General features: G+C 38.7%; 1 protein-coding gene and 1 pseudogene across 1 annotated transcript in view; both read right to left on the bottom strand.

Annotated features, from left to right (window-relative positions):
• The window catches only part of OTC (ornithine transcarbamylase), a 60,478-nt gene that overhangs the window by 15,237 nt on the left and 22,417 nt on the right, over positions 1 to 22,824 (bottom strand). The window contains exons 4-6 of the mRNA XM_026513297.4: positions 22,176 to 22,263; positions 3,295 to 3,448; positions 1,264 to 1,386 (exon numbers count right to left, since the gene is read on the bottom strand). Of these exons, the coding sequence (XP_026369082.1) occupies positions 1,264 to 1,386; positions 3,295 to 3,448; positions 22,176 to 22,263 (365 nt within the window). The remainder of the gene's footprint in view (positions 1 to 1,263; positions 1,387 to 3,294; positions 3,449 to 22,175; positions 22,264 to 22,824) is intronic.
• On the bottom strand, positions 9,571 to 21,658 carry LOC113265794 (thymosin beta-4-like; annotated as a pseudogene).

Genomic DNA, 22,824 nt, shown 5'->3' with positions numbered 1-22,824 from the left:
AAACATCTCAAACTCAAGAAGCAGAAGCAGGGAGTAATTTTTAGTCCTGACATATTTACCTCTGGATGTCTTAGTTTATCAGAGTGAACCCTCACGCTCAGTACTGAGATAACGGCAAACACCTGCCTGGTCAGAAACACACTAGTGCACGGTAATTGTGAATAGTCGTCTCGTAATGAGAGGGCCAATTCTCTTCACTTTGTTTCCCAGATGGTCTCTGTTTAGGGGAGTTTTCCCTTCAGAAACTCCTGATTGGATATTAGTAGCCAATTAGAAACATAATGGGGAAAATACTCAGTAGTGATGCGGTATTTAAAATGTTCTGTGGGGATCCTTCAGGACTGGTTTGTGTGAGTCTCTTGGAGGGTTAATTTTTGTCCTCTAAAAGGCCTAGTCATTTAGTATGAGGCTGGGGCGCATCTTAACACAGGGCTTCTCTTAGGGGCATCTATACTTTTTTATTTAGGTGTGTTTATTTACGGATTTATGTTACTATGTAGGTAAAACATTAACATATTAAGAGATTCAAACCACATAAAAGGATATACCATGAAAATAAATTCTCCCTCCTATCTCTGTCCTTGAACCTCCTGGTTCCCCTTCTCAGAGGCAGCAAATATTACCAGCTTCTTACATATCAAAAGTGTTACTATGGACCTATGAAAGAAGTCATGCCTCCTGTACATTCTGAGTGAGATTAGCAGCAGAGCAGGAAGTATATGGGGGGCATTTTCACAGCCACGTGGGACTCAGATTTAAAAAGCTGCAGGGCCCCTGGAGTTGACTTTGAAATATTAAGCTGGTGTAGTTGCCATCACTGTGACCTTCACATTATATTGACATTTTTCTAGTAAATTGCAGTATTAGAAAAATGACAACATTCTCTCCATGCCTTGGGACTTCTATGCTGTCTGGATTTCATTGTTTTCTTCAGCATTTGTGGTAGCAGCGCACGAGGATGCCAGTCATCATAATGGCTGGTTTCAGGGCAGTCAGAGGGACAATTCAGAGAGACTTTTAAGAAAGACTCACGGATGAAAGGCATCAGCCAAGATGGGAAGTGGGTACTTGAGCGAAATGGGCACTTGAGGGAAATGGGCACTCAAGAGGCCACATGGCTGTAATAGTAAGGCTGGTAACATAGCCTACAATTTGGGCCTCACCTGTGCTTTCCTTGAACGGAAGAGAGGTTTGTTTTCACGGGGTAGTTGCATCTGGGATGATTTAAGAGGGGCTTAGTCTCAAGGCAGAAAGTTCCCCTACCTTTGGAGTAGCTGCCTGAAGGTGCATCCCGAATTTTGCAGCACTCATCATGATGGAATGCAGAATGTTGTTCCCATCCCCAATCCAGCTGAGGGTAAGACCTTTCAGAGAGCCGTAGTGTTCCTAAGAGGCAAGGGAGGAGGAGATTACATCCAGGAGGAAATCCACCTATGTGAAACACTTATTAGGGCCAAAATAAAGAAACAGTCAGTCTTCGCCTCATTTCTAAAGCTTTGTTGGAATGAATAAACTACTAGGGGTTTTTTTGCATTATACAGAGCAATTCAATAACATGAATATACAATCACAACAAATAGCAAAATGACTTAATATCTTAAAGATGACATCATATGAACTCATACAGAGACTCATGATTTCATGCATTTCAAATCTGAATCTTTGTTATATTTGTTCATTCATTCCTTCATTCACTCATTCAACAAATTGAGTGCCATCAATGTCCAGAGGCTTTTCTTGGCCCTGGAGATGGAACAATGAAGAAAGGAGACAAAAAAAAATCACTACCTTTATGGAGCTTGCATTCTTTGGTATTAGAATGGGGAAACACAATACATCTGTAACAGTGGAACATGGTGTCTGTGTTCTCATTTATATAAAGTTAAAAAACATGCCCATTAATCTTGATTGTTTACAGATATAGACATGTGTAGTTAAAGTATAAACACATGCCTGGGAATTATAAACACAAACATCAGGATAATAATTTCTTTGTGGGGTGAAAGGAAATGGAATCAGGGAGAGTTACACAGTAAGCTTCAACTCTGTTTATAATATTTTATTTAAAAACAAAAAAATCCTAAAATAAGATTTGACAAAACTAATGGGCGCAGAGGTGCTTGTTTTATTTTTCTTGAAATGTCTGTAGGTTTCACCGATTTTATGTATTCATAAAAATAATATTTTAAAAAGAGAAACGCTAAGCAACTTCAAGATCACAGAACTATTACATGGCGAACCTAGGATTTAAATCCACGGCCATCTCATTTAGATGCCATGTTCTTAATAAGCTGCTATTTATTCATTCAGCTCCTGCTTTGAATATCTTCTATATGAAGGCATTGTACCAGGTCCTGCAGGGGACAATATGATGAATAGGACATTTTATTGTCCTTCAACGAATTTGTAATCTAGTAATGACAATGCCCAGGGGGAAGCATTAAATTACCTGGCATATATGTAAAGCCACACCTGCAAGCAGCCACTTGGTATCTAACATTGCTGTAACATCTTCTCTGCATGAATCTTATCCTCATCACCAAAGAGTTCCATTTCATTTTGAATTTAACTTCACATTCATATGTGCGTGGCTTATTCAAATAAGGGGGGATATGGACCTATCCAGTTTTCCCTATCTTCCCAGAACAGTCTATCCACACAGAAACCATGGTTGTCAGGATTCCCCGTGGCAAGACCATGTAGATTGGCTGTGGCAAGCCAAATGAGATGAATATTTTCCAAATTATTCGAGTTTCTAATTTAAGGAGACACAGCTAAATTTGCCTCAGTTCTATAAATTCTACATGTTCTTAACTCCAGTCTCAAACGATCAGTTTATTAAAATGATAGAAAACGGCTTCCTTCTCAAAAAGTGACGTGGTAGTTGACCATTTTGAATATTCAAAGTATACTCTACCAGTCTTCACTTACAAGCCACAGAGTTGGCTGTATGTAGGATTACATAAAGCTTTTCCATTCTGTATGCTCCAGCATTCTCTATTCATCTATTATGTTAAATATGTCACCAAAAAGCAAAGTGAGTGAGAGAAGAGGGGATGGGGGGGGGCTAAAAGAGGTTGGGAATTGAGATGAGAACAGAAGGATCTGATGATCTGTTTTTAACAATGCCCTGTCTCCCTTGGAGATCTAGTATTCACACATATGCTATAATTCTTTGCCAAGATGATATTTGAAAACAAAGCACCAATATCATGACTTAAATGGTTCTATTTAGAACTAGTTGGGAGTAATTTATTTATTTTGCTCTTGTGTAAGGCAAAGAAATAAGCCAACCTGGAGCGTGAGGTAATCAGCCAGGATCTGGATAGGATGGTACAAATCTGACAGCCCATTGATGATTGGGATGGATGCTTCTTTAGCCAGGATATCTAGATCTGATTGTTTATACACTCGAGCCAGCACTGCATCTGTCATGCTAGACAACACACTGCAGGAAACAAGAAAAGATAATCTAAGTTAATCATGCTTAATAATTCCTTCTTTAAACATGATCTTAAACAGGAATAAGAAATGCTAATAAATTAGAATTTTTACTAAGTTACAGCTACCTATCAACCTGACAGATTTAGAAGCTAATATTAGGGCGCCTGGGTGGCTCTATCTGTTAAGTGTCTGCCTTCTGCTCAGGTCATGATCCCAGGGTCCTGGGATCCAGCCCCACCTCAGATTCCCTGCTCAGCAGAAGTCTGCTTCGTCCTCTCCCTCTGCCCCTCCCCCCGACTCATGCTCCTCTCTCACACTCTCTCTCTCTCAAATAAATAAATAAAGTCTAAAAAAAGCAATATTAAACATGTAGTCATTATAGAAGCCAGATGTTGTTCCACTGATCTCATCCAGTGACCACTGATTTTACTATTTTTTACAGAGATAAGAAATCAATTGTGGGCCCAGCAAGTTATGATGATGAATTATAATTGATAAGGGACTGTTGATAAAAGTTAAAAGGGACAAGACCAAAAACAAGGTAAACAGAGAAACATTAATGACCTGGCATGTGGCTCATTTTCTTTGACATCATCCCACAGACATATATACATTTTCAGTGTAAAACTGAAAGTACTCATGTGGCAGGCATGAAGGTGTACACACAGACTGACGCACGAGAGAGAACTTTCTGGGAGGAGTCCCAGCTGCTGCACTTTTGGGATACACTGTAGTGTTTCCACTAAGGCCACACTGCCCCCCACGCTATCCCCAGCCAATGGCTGAGCCCAGTGAGGGCACCAGAGCTGAGCTAGTCTGCCTGACATGGGACTGCTCCAATGGGCAGTCTTTGCACTGAGGTTCCCCATTGGCCTGGCTGAGACTTTCTCAGAGCTGTGCTATAGTCTCAGGTTCTTTTTACCCTACTCCTTCCTCCCTCTTCTCCCTTCACTGGGGTCAGACCTGCATTGTGGTCTGAAGGCTTTCCCTGCCTACTCCTGCTTCCTCCTTCCTTCATCCTTCACAGTTGTTTCCCCCTTAAATCTCTTGCATGTCTAATTCCATTTTGGAATCTGCTTCTCTGTGAACTTGAATGACACAACCCACAATAAACTCCTGTAGGGGCCGAGCCTGAGAAGGCATTCAGCCCTTGTCCCTGCACCCTGCACAGCTATCAGCATCCCTGAAAAAGACAGAAAGTGTTCAACATCATAAACACAAAAATCCACCAAAAAAGCAAGACAAACCAAATCATGGCTATGAATTCAAACAACACACAGAAAGATGGATATTATTATTCTCATTTTATGACTGGAGGACGTGAGACACAAAGAGGTTAAGTAACTTGCCCCAGATCACACAGCTAATTAAGTTGGAGATGCTCATATTCAAACCAAAGTCAATTTAAGTCAAAAGTCCATGTTCTTGGGGCCCCTAGGTGGTTCAGTCGGTTGAGTGTCTGACTCTTGGTTTCCACTCAGGTCATGATCTCAGGGTCCTGAGATCGAGCCCTGCATCAGGCTCTGTGCTCCACAGGGAGTCTGCTTAAAGATTTTCTCCCTCTGCCCTTTTCCCCACTTGTTTCTCTCTCTCTAATAAATAAATCAATCTACGAACAGTATAAGAGGGTTCCCCTTTCTCCGCATCTTTGCCAACATTTGTTGTTCCTAGGGAGGGAAAACAGAATGGGAAGAAATCAGAGAGGGAGACAAACCATGAGAGACTCTGGACTCCGGGGAAACAAACTGAGGGTTGCAGAAGGGACGGGCGTAAGGGGATGGGGTAACCAGGTGATGGGTATTAAGGAGGGCACATGATGTGAAGAGCCCTGGGTGCTATACACAACTGATGAATCACTGAACACTAATTGAACTTAATAAAAATGTAAAAAAAGTCCATGTTCTTTCCGTTACAACACATTGCCTCAACTTTGCACATGAAAATATCTGGAAGGAAAGCTTGGGATCCGGATTTTAATTGTTTCCCATGCATCAGAGTGATGGTGGTTCCTCAGCTAAAGCTTCAGCCTTATACAACTAGCAAGGATGGCCTTTGGTTTAAAATCTTGGTTTCTTACTATTTAAAGGAAAACCTCTACAACAGAGGCTTCTAACCATTTCAGTTTTAAAGAATTTTTTTTTAATGACAACAAAATTTGGAAAGCCTCTCATGATAATAGTTAGAGTAAATATAGTCATGATTATAAAGTATCCAGTTGGGGTTCTTATTCTGGTTCTGTAACTTACTAGCTGTGTGACCTTGGAAATGTTATTTAATTCCTCTGTGGCTTAGTTTCTTTATCTCTAAAACAATAATAATAATAATATCTATCCTATTGAGTTGTGAGGATTAATGAGATTACCTATTTAAAGTGTATAGTATGATGCCTTATTCATAGTAAGAGAGCAAAAAGTAGTAGATATTATTACCGTGTCAAAAGAAATTGCAACTCAACACCAAAAAACCCAAATAATCCAATTAAAAAATGGGCCGAGGACCTGAATAGACATTTTTCTAAAGAAGACATCCAGATGGCCAACAGACACATGAAAAGATGCTCAATATCACTCATCATCAGGGAAATGCAAATCAAAACCATAATGAGGTCTCATTTTACACCTGTCCAAATGGCTAAAATCAAAAACAAAAACATGAGAAATAACAAGTGCTGGCAAGGATATAGAAAAAATAGGACACTCATGCACTGTTCATAAGATTGCAAATTGGTGCAACTACTGTGGAAAAGAGTATGGATGTTCCTCAAAAAGTTAAAAATAGAATTACTATATGATCCAGTAATTCTATTATTGGGTACTCATCCATAGAAAGTAAAAACATTAATTCAAAAAGATATATGCACCCTTATGTTTACTGCAGCATTATTTATAATAGCCAAATTATGGAAGCAGCCCAAGTGTCCACCAATACATGAATGGCTAAAGAAGATGTGATACACACACACACACACACACACACACACACACACACCCCATGGAATATTACTCAGCCATAGAAGGAATGAAATCTTGCCTTTTGCAACAACATGGATGGAGCTAGAGAGTATGATGCTAAGTGAAATAAGTCAGTCAGAGAAAGACAAATACCATATGATTTCACTCTTATGTGGAATTTAAGAAACAAAACAAATGAACAAAGAAGAAAGAGACAAACAATAAAAGACTCTTAAATATAGAAAACAAACTGGTGGCTGCCAGAAGGGGAAGGTTGGTGGATGTATGGGTGAAATAGATAAAGGGGATAAGAGTACACTTATCTTGGTGAGCACTGAGAAATAGAATTGTTGAACCATTATATTGTACACCTGAAAGTAATATAGTAACACTGTATGTTAATTATGCTTGAATAAAAAGATTTAAAATTTTTTAAATGCATAAAAACTAAAGCTAATATACATTCAGTAAGGTCTTCATAAATTTGTATTTTAATCATCATATATTTGGAAAACGAGTCCCTCTTACAAATCTGAGATATATTATTTACCTCAATCTCTAGAAAACTGTTGGTGCTTATAGAATTCAAGAACCACTAAAAAAGCTCCTTGCCCCCAGGGATTAGAGAATCAAACACTGAAAACCATATCCCTGTAACAGTATCTTCTAGACTCAGATTTTTTTTTCAAATTTTCATAGATTTCTCATACCCATAGTTCCCAGATTTTCAGATTTCATGGATCAGCACAATTTCCAAAAACACAGGGAGATCATAAGGTTGCCAACTTTTTGTTTAGCAAATTAGGGGCATAAAACAACAAGCAATTATACACATACAATATGTTAATATCTTCATTTAATAGAAGAAAGGGCATTTTAACACGAAAAGAGGTGTGAATGACCTAATCTCAGAGAATGATCCTTGAAATTGAATTAATTTAGGTTATGAAATTCACTATATTGTCTTTATGTTTTTTATTTGGCCACTTCTGACGAAAACTTCCCGTGGCAGGGCATCAGTGTAGGGGTCAAGATTTGGAAACCAGTGCTGTTAACTATCTAAGCACATTGTATATTGTAGCATGAAAGAACCACTTTAGAGTTTCTCTTGCAAAACAGATGATGTTAAAAAAAAAAAAACAGATGATGTTTGATGGTTGTCTGAGACCGGGGTTTTCAAATATTTGCTACATATAAAAGTCACCTAGAGAGTTTTTAAAATTCTTGGTGCCCAGACCATAATTTCTATCAATTATTGTCAGAAAAATAGAATCTCTAGGGATAGGACCTAAGGATCAGTGTTTTTAAAAACTTCCCAGGAGATTCCAATGTGTATCCAAGGTTGACAACCAAAGCTAGCACCTCACTCCTCAGATCAACAGCATCACCATTACCTGAGAACTTGTTAGAACTGCAGAATCAAAAAGAAAGGAAGGAAGGAAGAACTGCAGAATCATAGGCCCCACCCAGATTTACTGAATCAGAAGCTGCATTTAAACAAGGTTTCCAGGTGACTAATTTGCATTTTAAGTTTGAGATGCCTAATAAAGACGGAATTGAGGCCACCATATTTTTAAAAGTACCATCCATTCTTTTCTTAGAACCCTAACCAGGCCAAAAAAAAAAAAAAAAAAACCTATCAAGAGATAGCAGCCCACAAAAACAGGATTTTGTCCGTAATCTCTGTCAGGGAATGCTTTCTAGTTCAACTGAAGGAAAAAGACATCTTAAATCCTAAGAAATTAATAATCCACTCCATTAAGACCTCCCTAATTTGAATAACCAGATGGCCCTGAGCCATCTGATGCTCTAAGGCGATGGTTCCCAAACTTTGGTGTGTATCAGGACTAAATAAAGAACTAATAAACTACAGAGGCCCAAGCTCCTGACAAAGGGGAGAAATCTGGGTCTTTTACTATTACCAAGTTTCTCAGGTAACTCAGATAACCTTACAAATGTTGAGAATCTGTCCTAAGGCATAAGCTTTATGTTAAAAGAATTTTAAATCTTCTTCCTTTTCTTCAAGATCTTAATAAAAACTCCCTATCCAGTATAGATACACTGATGCTTCATAGTATAGAATGCAGGCTTTTAATTCTATCATGACGAAGTCACTTAGATGGAGGTGGATATCCCACTAAGGTTTATAACTATAATCACTTATCATTTCCCTATTTCAGAAGAATTGGTTAATTTTATGATAGCTAAAATCCTATGAGAGAGAGCAGTAAAGAAGTGTTTGACTGGAAAGGACTTCTTTAAATATGCATCACTTCCTAAAGTGTGTACAAACAGGATAAAAATAATCTGGATTAACCATTGCAATTGACCTTCTAGAATCTCATAGAAGGAAAATCAGATTTTACTCCTATTGTAGCTTCTCAAATAATTTTATGGAGCTAGAACCATGGGCCGCCAACCTCTTACGGTTTCAAGAACTTTACAGTGTATTGTTGAGTTTTGCTAGATGTAGTGTGTATTACATTGTAAATGTTATCTTAACCTCACATATAAGGAAACCAAGGCCTTGGAAACCTTGAATTAGAGCAAGGTTAGGAAAGAATGAAGAAAGATGAGGCTGACAGAGGGAGACATGAGGGGAGCAGTTGGAGAAGTCAACGCCCTGTAGACATGAATTTTTCTGGATGATTGGAAAAGGGAAATTGTGGTTCCCTCCACTGAAAAATCCCAAGAGCTCTTGAAGCCAAGCAGCCAAAAGTCAAGCATGCATTTACTTGCCCTATTTATAATGTGGAGTTAGTATCCCAGGAACCTGTATGGTAGAATCTTATGGGAGAGTGCCTGGTCTGCTTTAATGAGGTTGCCCAACAGAGGTTCTAGAACACAGGTGTTTGACCTTGGCTACCCATTAGGATCACCTATGGAGCTATAAAAATCCTGATCCCATATTCTGCCCTTTGGAAATAGATAGAAACAGAAGATATGGTGGAGGATTCACATTGATATTTTTAAAGCTTACCAAGTTACTCCAATATGAAGACAAGACTGAGAACCATTGTCCTCAAAAATAGAGAGAGGAGGTGGGAGGAAAGTGGGATATTCTGCTGTGGAATGGAACAATGGAGAGGTGGAAAGTCTTAGTAGTCACTGAAATCCTATAGTATAAGAAAAGTGAGAGCTAACAACATGATATGCTATACTGGAAAGAACAAGATTTTTTTTTTAATGATTTTTTATTATATTATGTTAGTCACCATATAGTACATCCCCGGTTTCCGATGTAAGGCTCGATGATTCATTAGTTGCGTATAACACCCAGTGCACCATGCAATACGTGCCCTCCTTACTACCCATCACCGGTCTATCCCATTCCCCCACCCCCTCCCCTCTGAGGCCCTCAGTTTGTTTCTCATAGTCCATAGTCTCTCATGTTTCATTCCCCCTTCTGATTACCCCCCCCTTTCTTTATCCCTTTCTTCTCCTACCGATCTTCCTAGTTCTTATGTTCCATAGATGAGAGAAATCATATGATAGTTGTCTGGAAAGAACAAGATCTTATACACTTATTAAAGAAGTATTTTCAGGGCACCTGGGTGACTCAGTTGGTTGAGTGGCCAACTGTTAATTTCAGCTCAGGTCATGATCTCAGGGTTGTGAGATTGAACCCTGCCTCAGGCTCCACACATAGCATGGAATCTACTTGAGATTCTCTCTCTCCCTCTCCCCCTCTGCCCACTTGCGCGCTCTCTCTCTCTAAACAAATAAATAAATAAAATCTTTTTTAAAAAAAGGTATTTTCTTTTCAGCTCAGTCACTACCAGGAATAGTCCCATGGCAGCAGCAATAGCTATAATCTTTTCCCCTTCAACACTTATAAGTGTCCCTAGTGCCCAGAAATTGGTCTTAATATCATTCTATTTAAAAAAAAAAAAAAGGAACCAGAAACTATTACAGGATAGTCAATTCCATGTCCTTGGACTGGACAAAATCAGTATAGGTCTATAACACCCTGATGTTTCCAGGAAGCAAAAAGCGATTTAAAAGTGGCAGAGGCAGTGCTAAAAGGAAAAAAAATCAACTTAAAGAAGCTCCCGTTTGTCAAGTTGTGACCACTTATAGTAATAAAAATCATCAAATAAAACAAGTTGTGCTTGTAAAAGTTCATCATGCTAATAAGGAAAGAGTTAATACAAAGAAAATGTACAAAAATATAATTGTAGTATCAGTGAAGAATGACTATTTCTATGTACATTTGAATTTATTTATTAAGAAAGTGTTTATATATAACTATATCTACAGATAGATCTTTTGTGGGGTATTGTTAAGTATATTTCTGTTTATAAAGCATAGGTACATACCATTTCTAATGTGTGTAAATCACAAAGAATTAACTTATAAGCCAAATTCCTAGAAATGGTAGAAAGTGTAACATAAATGGATGGATGCCATCAGCATTTGTGGTTTTATATAAAGTGAAGTAGAAGAAGAGTCTAGCAGTTAACTAGAACCAGTTGCCATATACAATTTCCAATTAGAAAGACAATATGACAGTTTATTCCAAAATAACTTAGTTAACTGTCCTGAAGAAGAATTTAAATTTTCAGACTCACCTTCCTGCCTCCCTGGGAATAAAACTTGATGACCCAACTAATTATAAAACAATGTCATTATGAAAGGCATATATTTTAAAATATCCAAACCAGACCAGGTTAATATATCATGAAAACATTACAGTGGGTCTGCCAGAGATGAAAAGCAAAGAAAATAAAACTTAAAGAATACCTTATCTTTTAATTTCTGTGAAAAGTCAGAATCTATATGAAAAACTAAAATCAGGATCCTATGGTAAACAGAGTAATGCCCCCCCCCCCCATGTCCTCATACCCGGAACCTGTGATTAGGTTACCTTAGATGGCAAAAGAAATTTTGTAGATATGATTAAATTAAGGATCTTGAGACAGAGAGATTATCCTGGGGTGGGCCCAAATAATGACAAAGGCCCTCATAAGAGAGAGGCAAGAGGTCAGAAAAGAGAGAAGATGCTAGCTAGCTGTGCTGCTGGCTTTGAAGATGGAGCAAGGCTGGAAAGGGTAAGGACTTGGATTCTCCCCTGGAGCCTCCAGAAGGTACACAACCCTATGGACTCGTTTTAGACATCTGACCTCCAGAAGTGTAAGATAATAAATTTATGTTGTTTGAAGTCACTCAGTGTATGGTAATTTGTTAAGGCACCAATAGGAAACCAATATAGATCCATGATAAAAAGTGAAAGCGATGTGCTAAAAATATATTCAGCCTAGTGGCCAGCCATGTGAGTTTAGTTCATCTTGAACTAAGCAACCAGTTCCTACAACCCAACCAAAATCAAGTTCAGCAATCCACTTAACCTGCATTCCTAGCCCCCAAGATGCTTTTTTTTTTCTTTCCAATCTGGTAAAATTACAGACATAAGGCCTGAAAATGTATCAGAGTAGTCTTTTGTAGAATTCCTGACAAACCAGCAATGTAGAGAAGTTTCAATTACAGGGCCATGTAAGGATAAGAACAAAAGTAGGGATAAGAATTAATATCATAGATATTGTTAGCGTGGTGCCCAGTTTTGTTGTTAAAATATTAATCTGCTCTGCAATCAATGTGCTATTTTATGTGTCATCTTTTCCTTTTTAAAATGTTTAGAGCTTCAGATGAAGTTAAATGTTTAAAAGCATTTGATTAAGTTTGCAATCAGTGTGTAAACAGTTGAGGAAACTTGTTTTGTTCATTTAATATGTATTTGATTTACTGGTTAAGTAGTATGTGACTGTTTAAAGCAGTTGTTCTGAAACATGAACATGCATCAAAATCATCGGGTGGGCTTGTTGGAACACAGTCAGTTGGGTTTCTGATTCAGTAGGTGTAGGTTGGGGCCCCAAAGAACTTGCATTTCTAACAAACTCCCAGGTATGGCTTAAGCCGCTGGTTTGGGGACCACGCTTTGAGAACCACCAAGGAATGTTAGCTATTTTATGTTTAAAGGAATGCCAAATGCCTGATAAATTCATAAGATTAATATTTTGGACTGTCAACAAAGTACAAAAAGTAGGGTCCGTGACTTTGGGCACAGAAAGCCCCTTGGACATTAAAACATCTATGGGCCAAAGGGAGTACAACGAAGCTTGATAGAAAATGCCATTTCGATCCTTCCACCACAGAAGCTGAAGGTGAAGTAGAAATAATGATACAAGGGGAAAACTAACAGCTCCCAGGTTGTTTTCACACTGGGATCATGTATGGAAACAAAGATATTAGAAACCTTTAGTTACTTAGTTCTATTATTTTGTCAATGACGCTGCTTTCTACTTAATGTTTAAAGTTGCTATAAATCATAAAGAAATTACCACTCTTACTTTTCTTCTTCCAGGTTACTAAAGACCTTTTTTTATAAAAAAAGAAAAACCTTTTCACTGGAAACAATGACAAAGCTGTAACTAGAGCTGGACTTAGAGAGCCATTAACAGTAATCTGGGCTTTCTATGGCTGTCTATCAATTTAAAACCCCAGCTTTAAGCATTGTAAGAGCTGAGTTATATGTGCTACAGATGAAAGGCTGACAAGTTAAAATACTCTCTCTAGCTCTATAATGACTTGCTTTTTGTCTCTTTTCATTTCCATTGAATATATAGAGTTCTGTTTGCCATCTGTGGATTCCTGCAGCTTTGTAGACAATCTTGGGCCTCTGTCAACGATGGTAGCAAAACAGCTCTTGCAAAATCCAAATTACCCAAAGTTAAAGTTTCTAACACATTTCAGTTTCCTCTGGATGTTTGATGGCCAATATTAAGGTTTAGAAAAACAATCCACAAGTTAAAACATTTATTCAACTTGATCTTACTTAAATGTTTAAAATGTGGTCTATTTCCCCTACCCCCACCCCCATCTACTATGTAGGAAAAGAGGCATAGGACTTTAAATGGAAAGATGGTTCAGGAGATAAAATGTTAACCTTGATTATTTCAGGATGATGGCAGTATTGCTGGTTCTATCTATATTTTTTATCTCTTTTTAGTATTTTTTTTACCAAAAGGATGATTACTGTAATAACCAGAAAAAAACCCCTCTTATCATTCAAGAAAGAACATTTCTTCCAAACTTGATTTTGAAAGTAAATGAGAATGAATTAAGGCTTCTTAGAGCAACGGCTAATTCTTGGCCTTAGTAAAGAAATGTACAAGATGAGCCTGGAACATTTTGCCATATCAAAAAGCAAGGGAGTTATCAAAGCCTAATAGACATGTCAAAATGACCCAGTAGCCAACTTGAGGACAGATCACATTGGCCAAGTATGGGGTAATTTGAGTAACAATAAGAATAATAACTGCAATGAATTGAAGTCTTTGAATATATTAAAATACATGAGTTTTTAAGAGATGAAAGAACAGAAGAATGTTGACAAGAGTCATAACAAGACCAATTTCAAGTTAATGTAGAAGAGAACTCTCAGGCAGTTTGTATAAACTCCCATCAGAACAGTCAGACTGCATAAAAATGAAACAAGATCACACGGTATATAGAGTGCCCTGATAGCAGATATTTTCATGCAAACCAAGGACAATTTTGAAGAAATGGTATGGAGGAGGCACGAAAAGGATGGCTGATCTAAAGAACCCATAAAGACCTTTCTGACCTCGAATTTCTATTATTCTTTGATATTCTTTCCTTCGGTATAAGATCAAAACTTTTTTAGGGATTAATTAAAACCCCCTAGAAGGCCAAAACAAAACAAAGCAAAACAAAGCAAAAGATACCGTAAGCAAAGTCCCCCATGGACCCAGGAAGGCCTGATGCAGAGTCTATGTGGTTGGGTGAACAGATACTAAAACAAAACAAAACACCCCAAAAATAAAACAAGCAACAAAACAGAAAAGAAAACACCAATAGTGTCCTGGGCCAGATCTTAAGAGCAAACATGGATATTGGTGAGATGGACAATCATACAACAATCCTGATGCTGGTAGATGTTGAGTTGTTCCTAAACTTACTGGAACGTGGTGAATGTGTTGCAAAAACCAAAGGCAAACAGTACTTGTATTTTCATGGGGTCCTGCCACACATTCTTCCTTTTGTCCTTATCCTGCATTGAATCAGACTGTGTGCCCCCTAAATTCCAGTTTGTTATCAGTGACACCTCCAGTCAGTTGAATAGCTGACTGACAAGCAGTGGGAGGAATATTTGGCTGTGCATATACCACTGAGAAATCTATAATTGTTAAAAAATGGATAGTTCCTATTTTTATTTTTTATTGAAGCAGGCCAAGGCCTTAGAGGAGGCATAGACTTTATCCCCAATGTAAATTGGTCAAGGAATAAACTGGTTAACTGAGTCTCCCTCCAGGAGGGAGACTATTCTAGTGCTCTGATATCTCTACCAAGGTTATAATTTTAGTTATATCAATATAAGAATAATGAGGACAAAAAACGATACCTTTAGCAAACCCAGATGGGCTCCTCTCAAATGGGCTGGTGTTGGAAGAAATCCAGGGATGTTGAATAATTGCCACATGCAATTTATTCATGAAAGCTTCTATAATGGCCAGATTATTTTGACTTAGGTATTAGTGCCTAGTTTTGAGGACCTCAGGGATAAATGGGTACGGCATAATGGCATTGAGAATGACCTCCTCAAAATGTGCTAGAGGAATTTCAGTGTTGGGTCACTGTAAGCTGACTAGGAGCCCACAGCGATGCCTCAAATTAAATGAGAGCTTTCCTGAGATTGAATCAGGCCATAACTTGGTTCAATCAATATTACTTGAATTTATTCTGTGTGCCTGTCCTTTATAAGCATTATCTCATTCATCCTCACGTAACTCATTAAGTATTTGTATCTCCATTTTATGGCTGAGGAACCTAAGATTCAGAAGCAACTAGTCCAGTGTTGTATGAGTTGTGACTTAAACAGAAGCCCAACCCTGTTTCTAAGCCCCTGAAGTTTATACTATGGCAAATTGCCTCTATACTATGAAGAGTCATAACTCATGTTGTGAAGGACTGAATTTTGTCTACCATCTACCTATCATCTTTTCAATTTATAGATATATCAATTTATTAGTACCTAATTAGGTACAATATTTTAAAACATTTTAGTAAGAAATCTAAGAAAGATTGCCTTTTTCGGTCTTAATATCACTGGTATAAATACCTTCAATAATAGTATTCCAGCTTTTTAAAAACATTCCTTTCACGATGACAGTGAATCACTCCTTCTCTTGAGGACTGTGTCTCATCCACAAATCCCTATATGACTTCCATTATTTGAGCCGTCAGAATGACAATGATTTGAAATGTTTCTATGCTTTTGCAGGGGCCTGTGGATGTGTGATCGTGTAGTGGGTTGAATGGTGTCCCCTAAATTCATATCCACCTATAAACTCAAAATGTGACCTTGTTTGGAAATAGGATCTTCACAGAGATAATGAGTTAAGGTGAGGTCATACTGGAGTAGAGTGGGCCCTACATCCTATAACCAATGTCCTCAAAAGAAGAGGAGGGGATACACAGAGACATACAGAGAAGATACCCAGGTGAACATGGAGGCAGAGTTTGGTAGTATGCAGCTACAAGCCAAGGAACACCAAGGATTGCTGAAAGCCATCAGAAGCTAGGCAGGGCAAGGAAGGATTCTACCCAGAGTCTTCAGAGACAGCATGCCTTTGCTGACACATTGATTTTGAACTTCTAGCCTCCAGAACTGTGGGCGAATAAATAATCTCTGTTGTTTTAAGCCACCAAGTTCGTGGTCATTTGTATGCATGAAGTTCCATCCAGTTTTAGACTTCCAAGGAATCCATGATCTCAGTCATGCTAAGGTGTCACCTCTGGTGTCACATCTAAAAGGACAAGCCCAGAGTGAAGGCAAAAATAGACCGTCCAACTCTTAACCCCAGCAGAGCACCAGAGAATTGACAAAATCTGAAAATGCCCTCAAATCTGAAGCAAATTTAAATGAAAAAATATGTATTTTTTGTGTTTTATGATATGTTAGGGGGTGGAAAAGAGTTGCCAAGAGAGACTTTTCAAAAGAGGGAAGTGAACAATGATTGATTCTGTTGGGAGCTTGGCCCTACAGGGATCCACACTGAACTGAGGAAACAGTTCAAATATTGAGGCTGTCCTTCCGTGGGTGCAATATATACTCCTTAACAGTTAGAGTGTATCTAGGTAAAGGACATTTAGCAAAATCCAGAAGAGATGAGAGCCTCGTGGTGCAAAAAATGAGTTAACATAGCAGTCCTGAGATGGCTGCCTTTGAAAGGCCTACTTACAGGGTTGGCCCTTGGCTGGCATCTGGGAACTTAGACTTCTGGAGTGTTTCCACCATTCCTGGAAATAGTAAGGATGGCTCACTGCCTAAATTGTATAAACACTATGGATTATACCGAACATCTCCCTTCCTTCTGGGAGCCTAGAATTTGGGTTTATGCTGGGCTGAGGGTGCCTATGTCACCAGCCCTCAATAAAAATCTTGAGCGCTATGTGTCTAACAAGTTTGCCTGATAACAACATTTCACATGTGTTGACACAACTCATCGCTGGGGGGAATTAAGCATGTCCTGTGTGGCTCCACAGGGAGAGGACCCTTTGAAGTTTTTGCCTGGTCTCCCCTGGGCTTGGCCCCACGCACCTTTTCCCTTTGCTGATTTTACTTTATATGCTTTTGTTTGTTTGGTTTGGTTTGGTTTGGTTTGGTTTGATTTGGTAATGGATCTTAGCCATTAGTATGACCATATGCTGTGTCCTATGAGTGAGCCCTACTAATGAATTCTTGAACCTGGGGGTGATCTTGAGGACCCCAACACACCAGCTCTTCCACAATATCAGCCAACAGCTCCATCTCAGTGCTCCCCTTATTCCCCATTAGCACCCTCATATTACACAATACTGAACTCAGGCTTAGCTAAGGAGAATTTGCCTACAATATTTTGAAGAGTGGACAGGTTTTATTCTTATAATCAAGAAAGTAAAGAGCAATATGTTTTATTTTGAATGTGTATTTAGGTACTTTTGGTTTGATCTATCTTTCCTTTGGTGGCTGAAACAGGACCAACTTGTAAGGGTAGTTTTTTAATTATTTGAAGATCTAAAATATGTTTACTTGCATATTTTAAAACATTGCTTGCTGTCCTTCTCTTCCTGAATACATTCAACTTGTTCTTGCCTTAAGCTTTTGTACCAGCAGTTTGTTCTGCCAGCGAGGCTTTTCCCGCAGGTTTGCATACCTGCCTCTGCCTTTTCAGTCAGTTCTCAACTGTCACCTCCTCAGAGAGAGGCCTTTCCTCACCACCCTATCTAAAGTCAGCCCCACCCCACCCACAGATCACCCTGCATTTGCGTCATCATAGCACGTATCCCAACCTGCTATTCTATTCATGCTTTATTTATTTGTTTAGTGAAAGCCTCCTCTCCCTGAAATATAATTTCCACTCAAACAAGGATTTTGTTTGACTTGATCAGCATTTTATTCTCAGTGCTTAAACAATTCCTAGAAGAAAAACTAGGCATTCAATAAATTTTTTGAATAAACAAATAATTAAATCATTTGACTAAATAACACTTTGGAAATTGCACTTAACAGCTTTTAGGAGACTAGCCCAGTTTTGTCTTTTTTTTTTTTTTTTTTCTGTTGCCACATTCACTGTATTCCCCCTTAGGTTCTCCTTTCACCAATGGGCAGTCACTTTTTTCATTCCACCGGGCCCCCAAAGTAGCCAGACAGGCAGATGGAGAAGCAACACCATCAGTCAGTGTCAGGTGTGCACTATTCTCTTGATTTGAAAAGGCCAGCACTGTCATTTAAACCTCATCCAAACTCTTTGCATCTTACAAAGTTGAACTTCCACAAAAAGCAAGGAGGCAATTACTATGGATTGTACGATGCATATTGGCAGGGTAGATGTCATTAAGATTCACTTCCTTGCTTCTCCAGTTCAATTGCTTCTGTGAAAGGCAGTGGATTTCTCTTGTCTTCTTCAATTTAGATTTATTGAATTTCTGAATCTCAGCCATACCTTGTTTGTCAGATATTTTGGCAGATTAAGCAGTAATGGGGTACACCGAAGAAAGTCAGATTCCACAGTAGCTACTGTGCCACCCTTTCTGACATCCCCATTGCCCAGTTCAGGCTCTTCTGTTATTGCACTATCCTATTCTCCTTGTACCCTAACTATTTCCTCCTGCCCTTCCCTAACTGCACCTGTCCTCAAGGTTCAGCCTTCTACAATCCTCCCACAAGGAGATTCTGGAGCTAATTTTCTACCAGTGAGCTTACAGTTCTATTTATCTAGCTTTCAGCTTCACCCAATGCCTATCTCCAGTGGCTTGTGGACATTTGCATTGGAGGTTCAGCCTTTAATGCAATATGTCTAATACCTCATCTAGCACCTGCTCTCCAAAGCAGAAACTCCTTTTATTTTTCTGCTTCTCCTAATGTATCCACATATATTTTAAGAATAACCAATGTGAAATCATTTTGCCTTCACTATCAATGTACCCTTCACAATCAGTTATCATGAAACCATACATATGTTTTATTAGCTGTCCCTTCTTTACCATTCCCTTCACTCACACACTAGCATAGATTGACAGCACAACAGCCCAGGATTACTACACAGCCTTCCAATTCAGGAATTCGCAAAGTGTGGTCCAGCCACCCAGGCAACAGTATCATTTGAGGAGCTTGTTAAAGTATAGATTCCTCAAAACTATCTGAGCTCTCGCTACAGAATTAGAATTTCTGAGTGTGGGTCCCAGAATTCTGCATTTTTTCTGCATTGGGTTTCACCTCTGTGTAAGGACAATCACTTGATATCTAATACATTCACATGCACCGGATAGTGTAAATTGGACCTTAAAGATCAGAATGCCCTGATTTTATAGAAAAGGAAACTAAAATCCAGGGAAGTTTTCACCAATGAGTCACAGTAGGTAAGTGGCAAAGCTTAGACTAGATCTCAAGCCTTGTGATTTTCAAGCCATGTCTGACAGATAGATAGCCTTTTAAAGGCCTACATGGGGGTGTCTGGGTGGCTCAGTTGGTTAAGTGTCTGATTCTTGACTTTGGCTCAGGTTATGATCTCAGGGTTGTGAGATTGAGCCCCAAGTCAGGCTCAGTGCTGAGCGTGAAGTGGAGTCCGCTTGAGATTCTCCGCATCTGCCCGTGCCCCTACTCTCTCTCTCTCCAATAAATAAAATAAACCTTTTTTTTTCTTTTGTTAAGAAGGGTGCAAAGTTGGCCTTTGGATAGCATCTGGGAACTTTGATTTGGGGAGGGTTTCTAGGACTGATTAAAAGTGGCTCACTGTGCCTAATTTCTTTTTTTTCTTACAAACAATATGGTTTAAAGTGAACACCAGCTTTCCTTCTGAGAGTCTGGATTTGGGTACATGTCAAACTGAGGATGCTATGTGACCAGCCCCCAATAAAAACGCTGGGTATTGAGTCTCTAAGGATCTTCCCTGGTTGGCAACATTTCATAGGTGTTGTCACAACTCATTACTAAGGGAATTAAATGTGTCCTGAGTAACTTCACTGGGAAAGGATTCTTGGAATCTTCCACCTGGTTTCCCTTGGACTTTGCTACATGTGCCTTTTCCCTTCACTGATTGTGCTGCGTATACTTCCACTGTAATAAATCATAGCTGTGAGTATTAGGACTATATGCTGAGTCTGTGAATCCTCCTAGTGAATCATCAAACATGGGGGTAGTCTTGGGGACCTCATGACACACAAGCCAATGCTTCCTATAATGTATTTCACTGCTCCTCTCATGGGCTATATGTAAAAGGTGGTAGGGGTAGTCAAAACATCATCGCCTTAAAAAAAAAAAAGCATGATCTGAATGCTGACTTAGCTGCTAAGCTCCATTACTTTTCTGAGTCATGGTTTTGTCATCTATAAAACTGGGCCAATAATATGTAATTTTTCAGGTTTTTACAAAGATATAGAGATAATAGCACAAGAAATCCACTCTTCAGGGAGGAGCTATTATTTTTATTCAGAGTCTTTGGGATAAGATGGAACGATCAGAATGAATTCTATGGACCCACTTTTATGTATCCATATATCCATGTAGCAGTGGAACTAAGTATATAGACTAAAAGGTTCCAATTATGTTGGAACTTGTGAGCAGATTGTTTTCCTCAGGGTCTGTGTAGAGCTCCTCTAAGGACTTGCAGTGGGAATTGTTGTGTGGAGAGCAAGTGCAGCAAAGAACATGTTTATATTCATTCTCGGCTTTCAAGCTATGCTTGGTTATTTGTTTCTTGCTTTGGGGGGGGGGTCCTGCCCACTCTACTGATTTCTGGGTCCCGACCTCTTTCTGGCTGCCAGTCTGCACTCCGTAACTCTTTATTGGATGCTCAGCTATTCCTCCAACTTTGTCCTTTTCCAATCACTACTTTACACAGGACTTACTCACCATTGTTCTCTTGGTTCTATATGGAGGATCCCCACTGAAACTTCTCTCCTGGATGTGCCCCTGGCATCATCCCTTAACCAGATTGTAATATTTGCTTTTGAATAAAGTACAGTTTCTTTTTGTGGAAGCAGAATTATTAGGCAAATGTAATCCCAATCAGTGGCAGCATAGTTGGAAGAAAAACTCATTTATGTTTATTTATTCTTTTAGTTCCATGCATCCAGAAGATGAACACAACACTTCTTAATATTAACATCGTTCCATCTGAAATAATGTCACTAAAAGGCTTAAAGATGAGTTATTTCAAATTTTGTTAGCAATTCAAATGGGGTAGATAGATTCTTTAGTATACACCAAAGCAACTGCCGTAAAAAGTAGTATTGCAAGGAGTTACTTATGGCATATCATTTTCAGGAAAAAAAGTCATTAGTCTTTGATATCAAGGGTGAAATATTTAAACAAAGACATTTGCTTTGTATTTCTCAACTAAACATGATATAATGGTGACAGCATTGCATGGGGAATCAGGGGTCCTATGTTTCAGTCTTTGTAATATCATCGTTAAGAGGCTTTTCTTACCTCTATTTTTATCTGAGTAGGGATGAGCTACTAGTACTTGCCAACAGAATGGGAGTAGAATTGATTGTGTCGCTTCTCTGCCAAGATGAGTTTGAAGCAAGTATCCCATCTCCATACTCTCTTCCCTTAGGTCCTGACTAGACGTGAACACCCAGGACAACCTTGGATGCTACTCGTTGAAAATGGCAAAAGCCATTCTCATTCAGAGTCCCTGAAGGGCCACATAAATAATTAATCCTTCCCTCTTACCAATCAGGAATATCCACACCATGTTAGCCACTGACATTTTGATATTTAATGTTATATTAGCTAGTACATTCCTAATTAAGTTGTTTCACCTCTTTATGCCAATCTATTTGGGTTGTTGTAGGATTAAATGAGTTAAGATCATGCCTAACACATAATAAATGCTCAATAAATGTTAGCTGTTAATAGTATTACCTGCTCTGATGCTAACTAGTTATGAGTCATTGACCATGTCAGTTTCCCTGGACATCTATTTCTTCAACTGTCAAATATGAGTTACATAACACTTTCTAAGGTTCCCTAAGTTTGAAATTTTATAATCAGAAACCTCTTCAAATTGCTAAGAAAAAAATTATCTTAACCCACAGAAAGTGACCAGAGGATGAGGGGAGAAGCATTCAGATCATCAGGTAAAGAGAGAAAGGAGGAAACAGAATAGTACAAAGGATGCTGGGGGGGGGGAAACCTTATTTAAAGAGAAGCATATTTCTTTTTGAAATTCATCACTTCTGAAATAAGCTTTGAAGAGAAGATTTACAAACCGGGCTGTGTCCGTGAGACTTTCATTCACACCCAAATGAATATCTTGTGTGGTAAGAAAACAAGGGTGTCCTCCCAGGAGTGCAAAGCCTACAATAAAAGAAAAAGGAAAAAATAGCATTTTGAAAAAAAAAAGAACTAAAGTAGAAAACAAAATTATGAGGAGTTGGCACCATCTCAATTGAAAAGTCAAACTCTTTAAAGCTCTCTAACATCTCTGCTAGGGAATTCCCAGGCAAAGCAAACCGAGGAACTGAGAGAGGTAGATGAAATTTTCTGTACACTCAACTCTCCTTCAGATGTGTGCCCATTTCTCCACCCTATTGTTCAGAACCTGGCAATAATGGGGCATTGTTCCCTTTTGGAGGCCATGCCTGGTTTTGGTTCTTTAAAATATATGATGATATTAATCCCAGAAAAATGGAAAAATAAACTGTAGTGTGGGATATCATGGATTGCAATGGAATACTAGTCAGTAATGACAAGGAATGAGTTACTAATGCATACAACATGGATGGATCTCACAAACATTAGGCTAAATGAAAGAAGCGACATACAAAAGAGTAGATCATGTATACTTCCATTTATATGAAGTTCTGGAACAGGCAAAACCACCAGAGAGTGGCAGAAATTAAAAGAGCAGTTGCTTCT

Source organism: Ursus arctos, chromosome X (assembly GCF_023065955.2).
Source record: "Ursus arctos isolate Adak ecotype North America chromosome X, UrsArc2.0, whole genome shotgun sequence".
NCBI classification, from domain to species: Eukaryota; Metazoa; Chordata; class Mammalia; order Carnivora; family Ursidae; genus Ursus; species Ursus arctos.
Note: the sequence above shows the minus strand (reverse complement) of the source record. Positions and strands in the feature narration are given on the sequence as shown.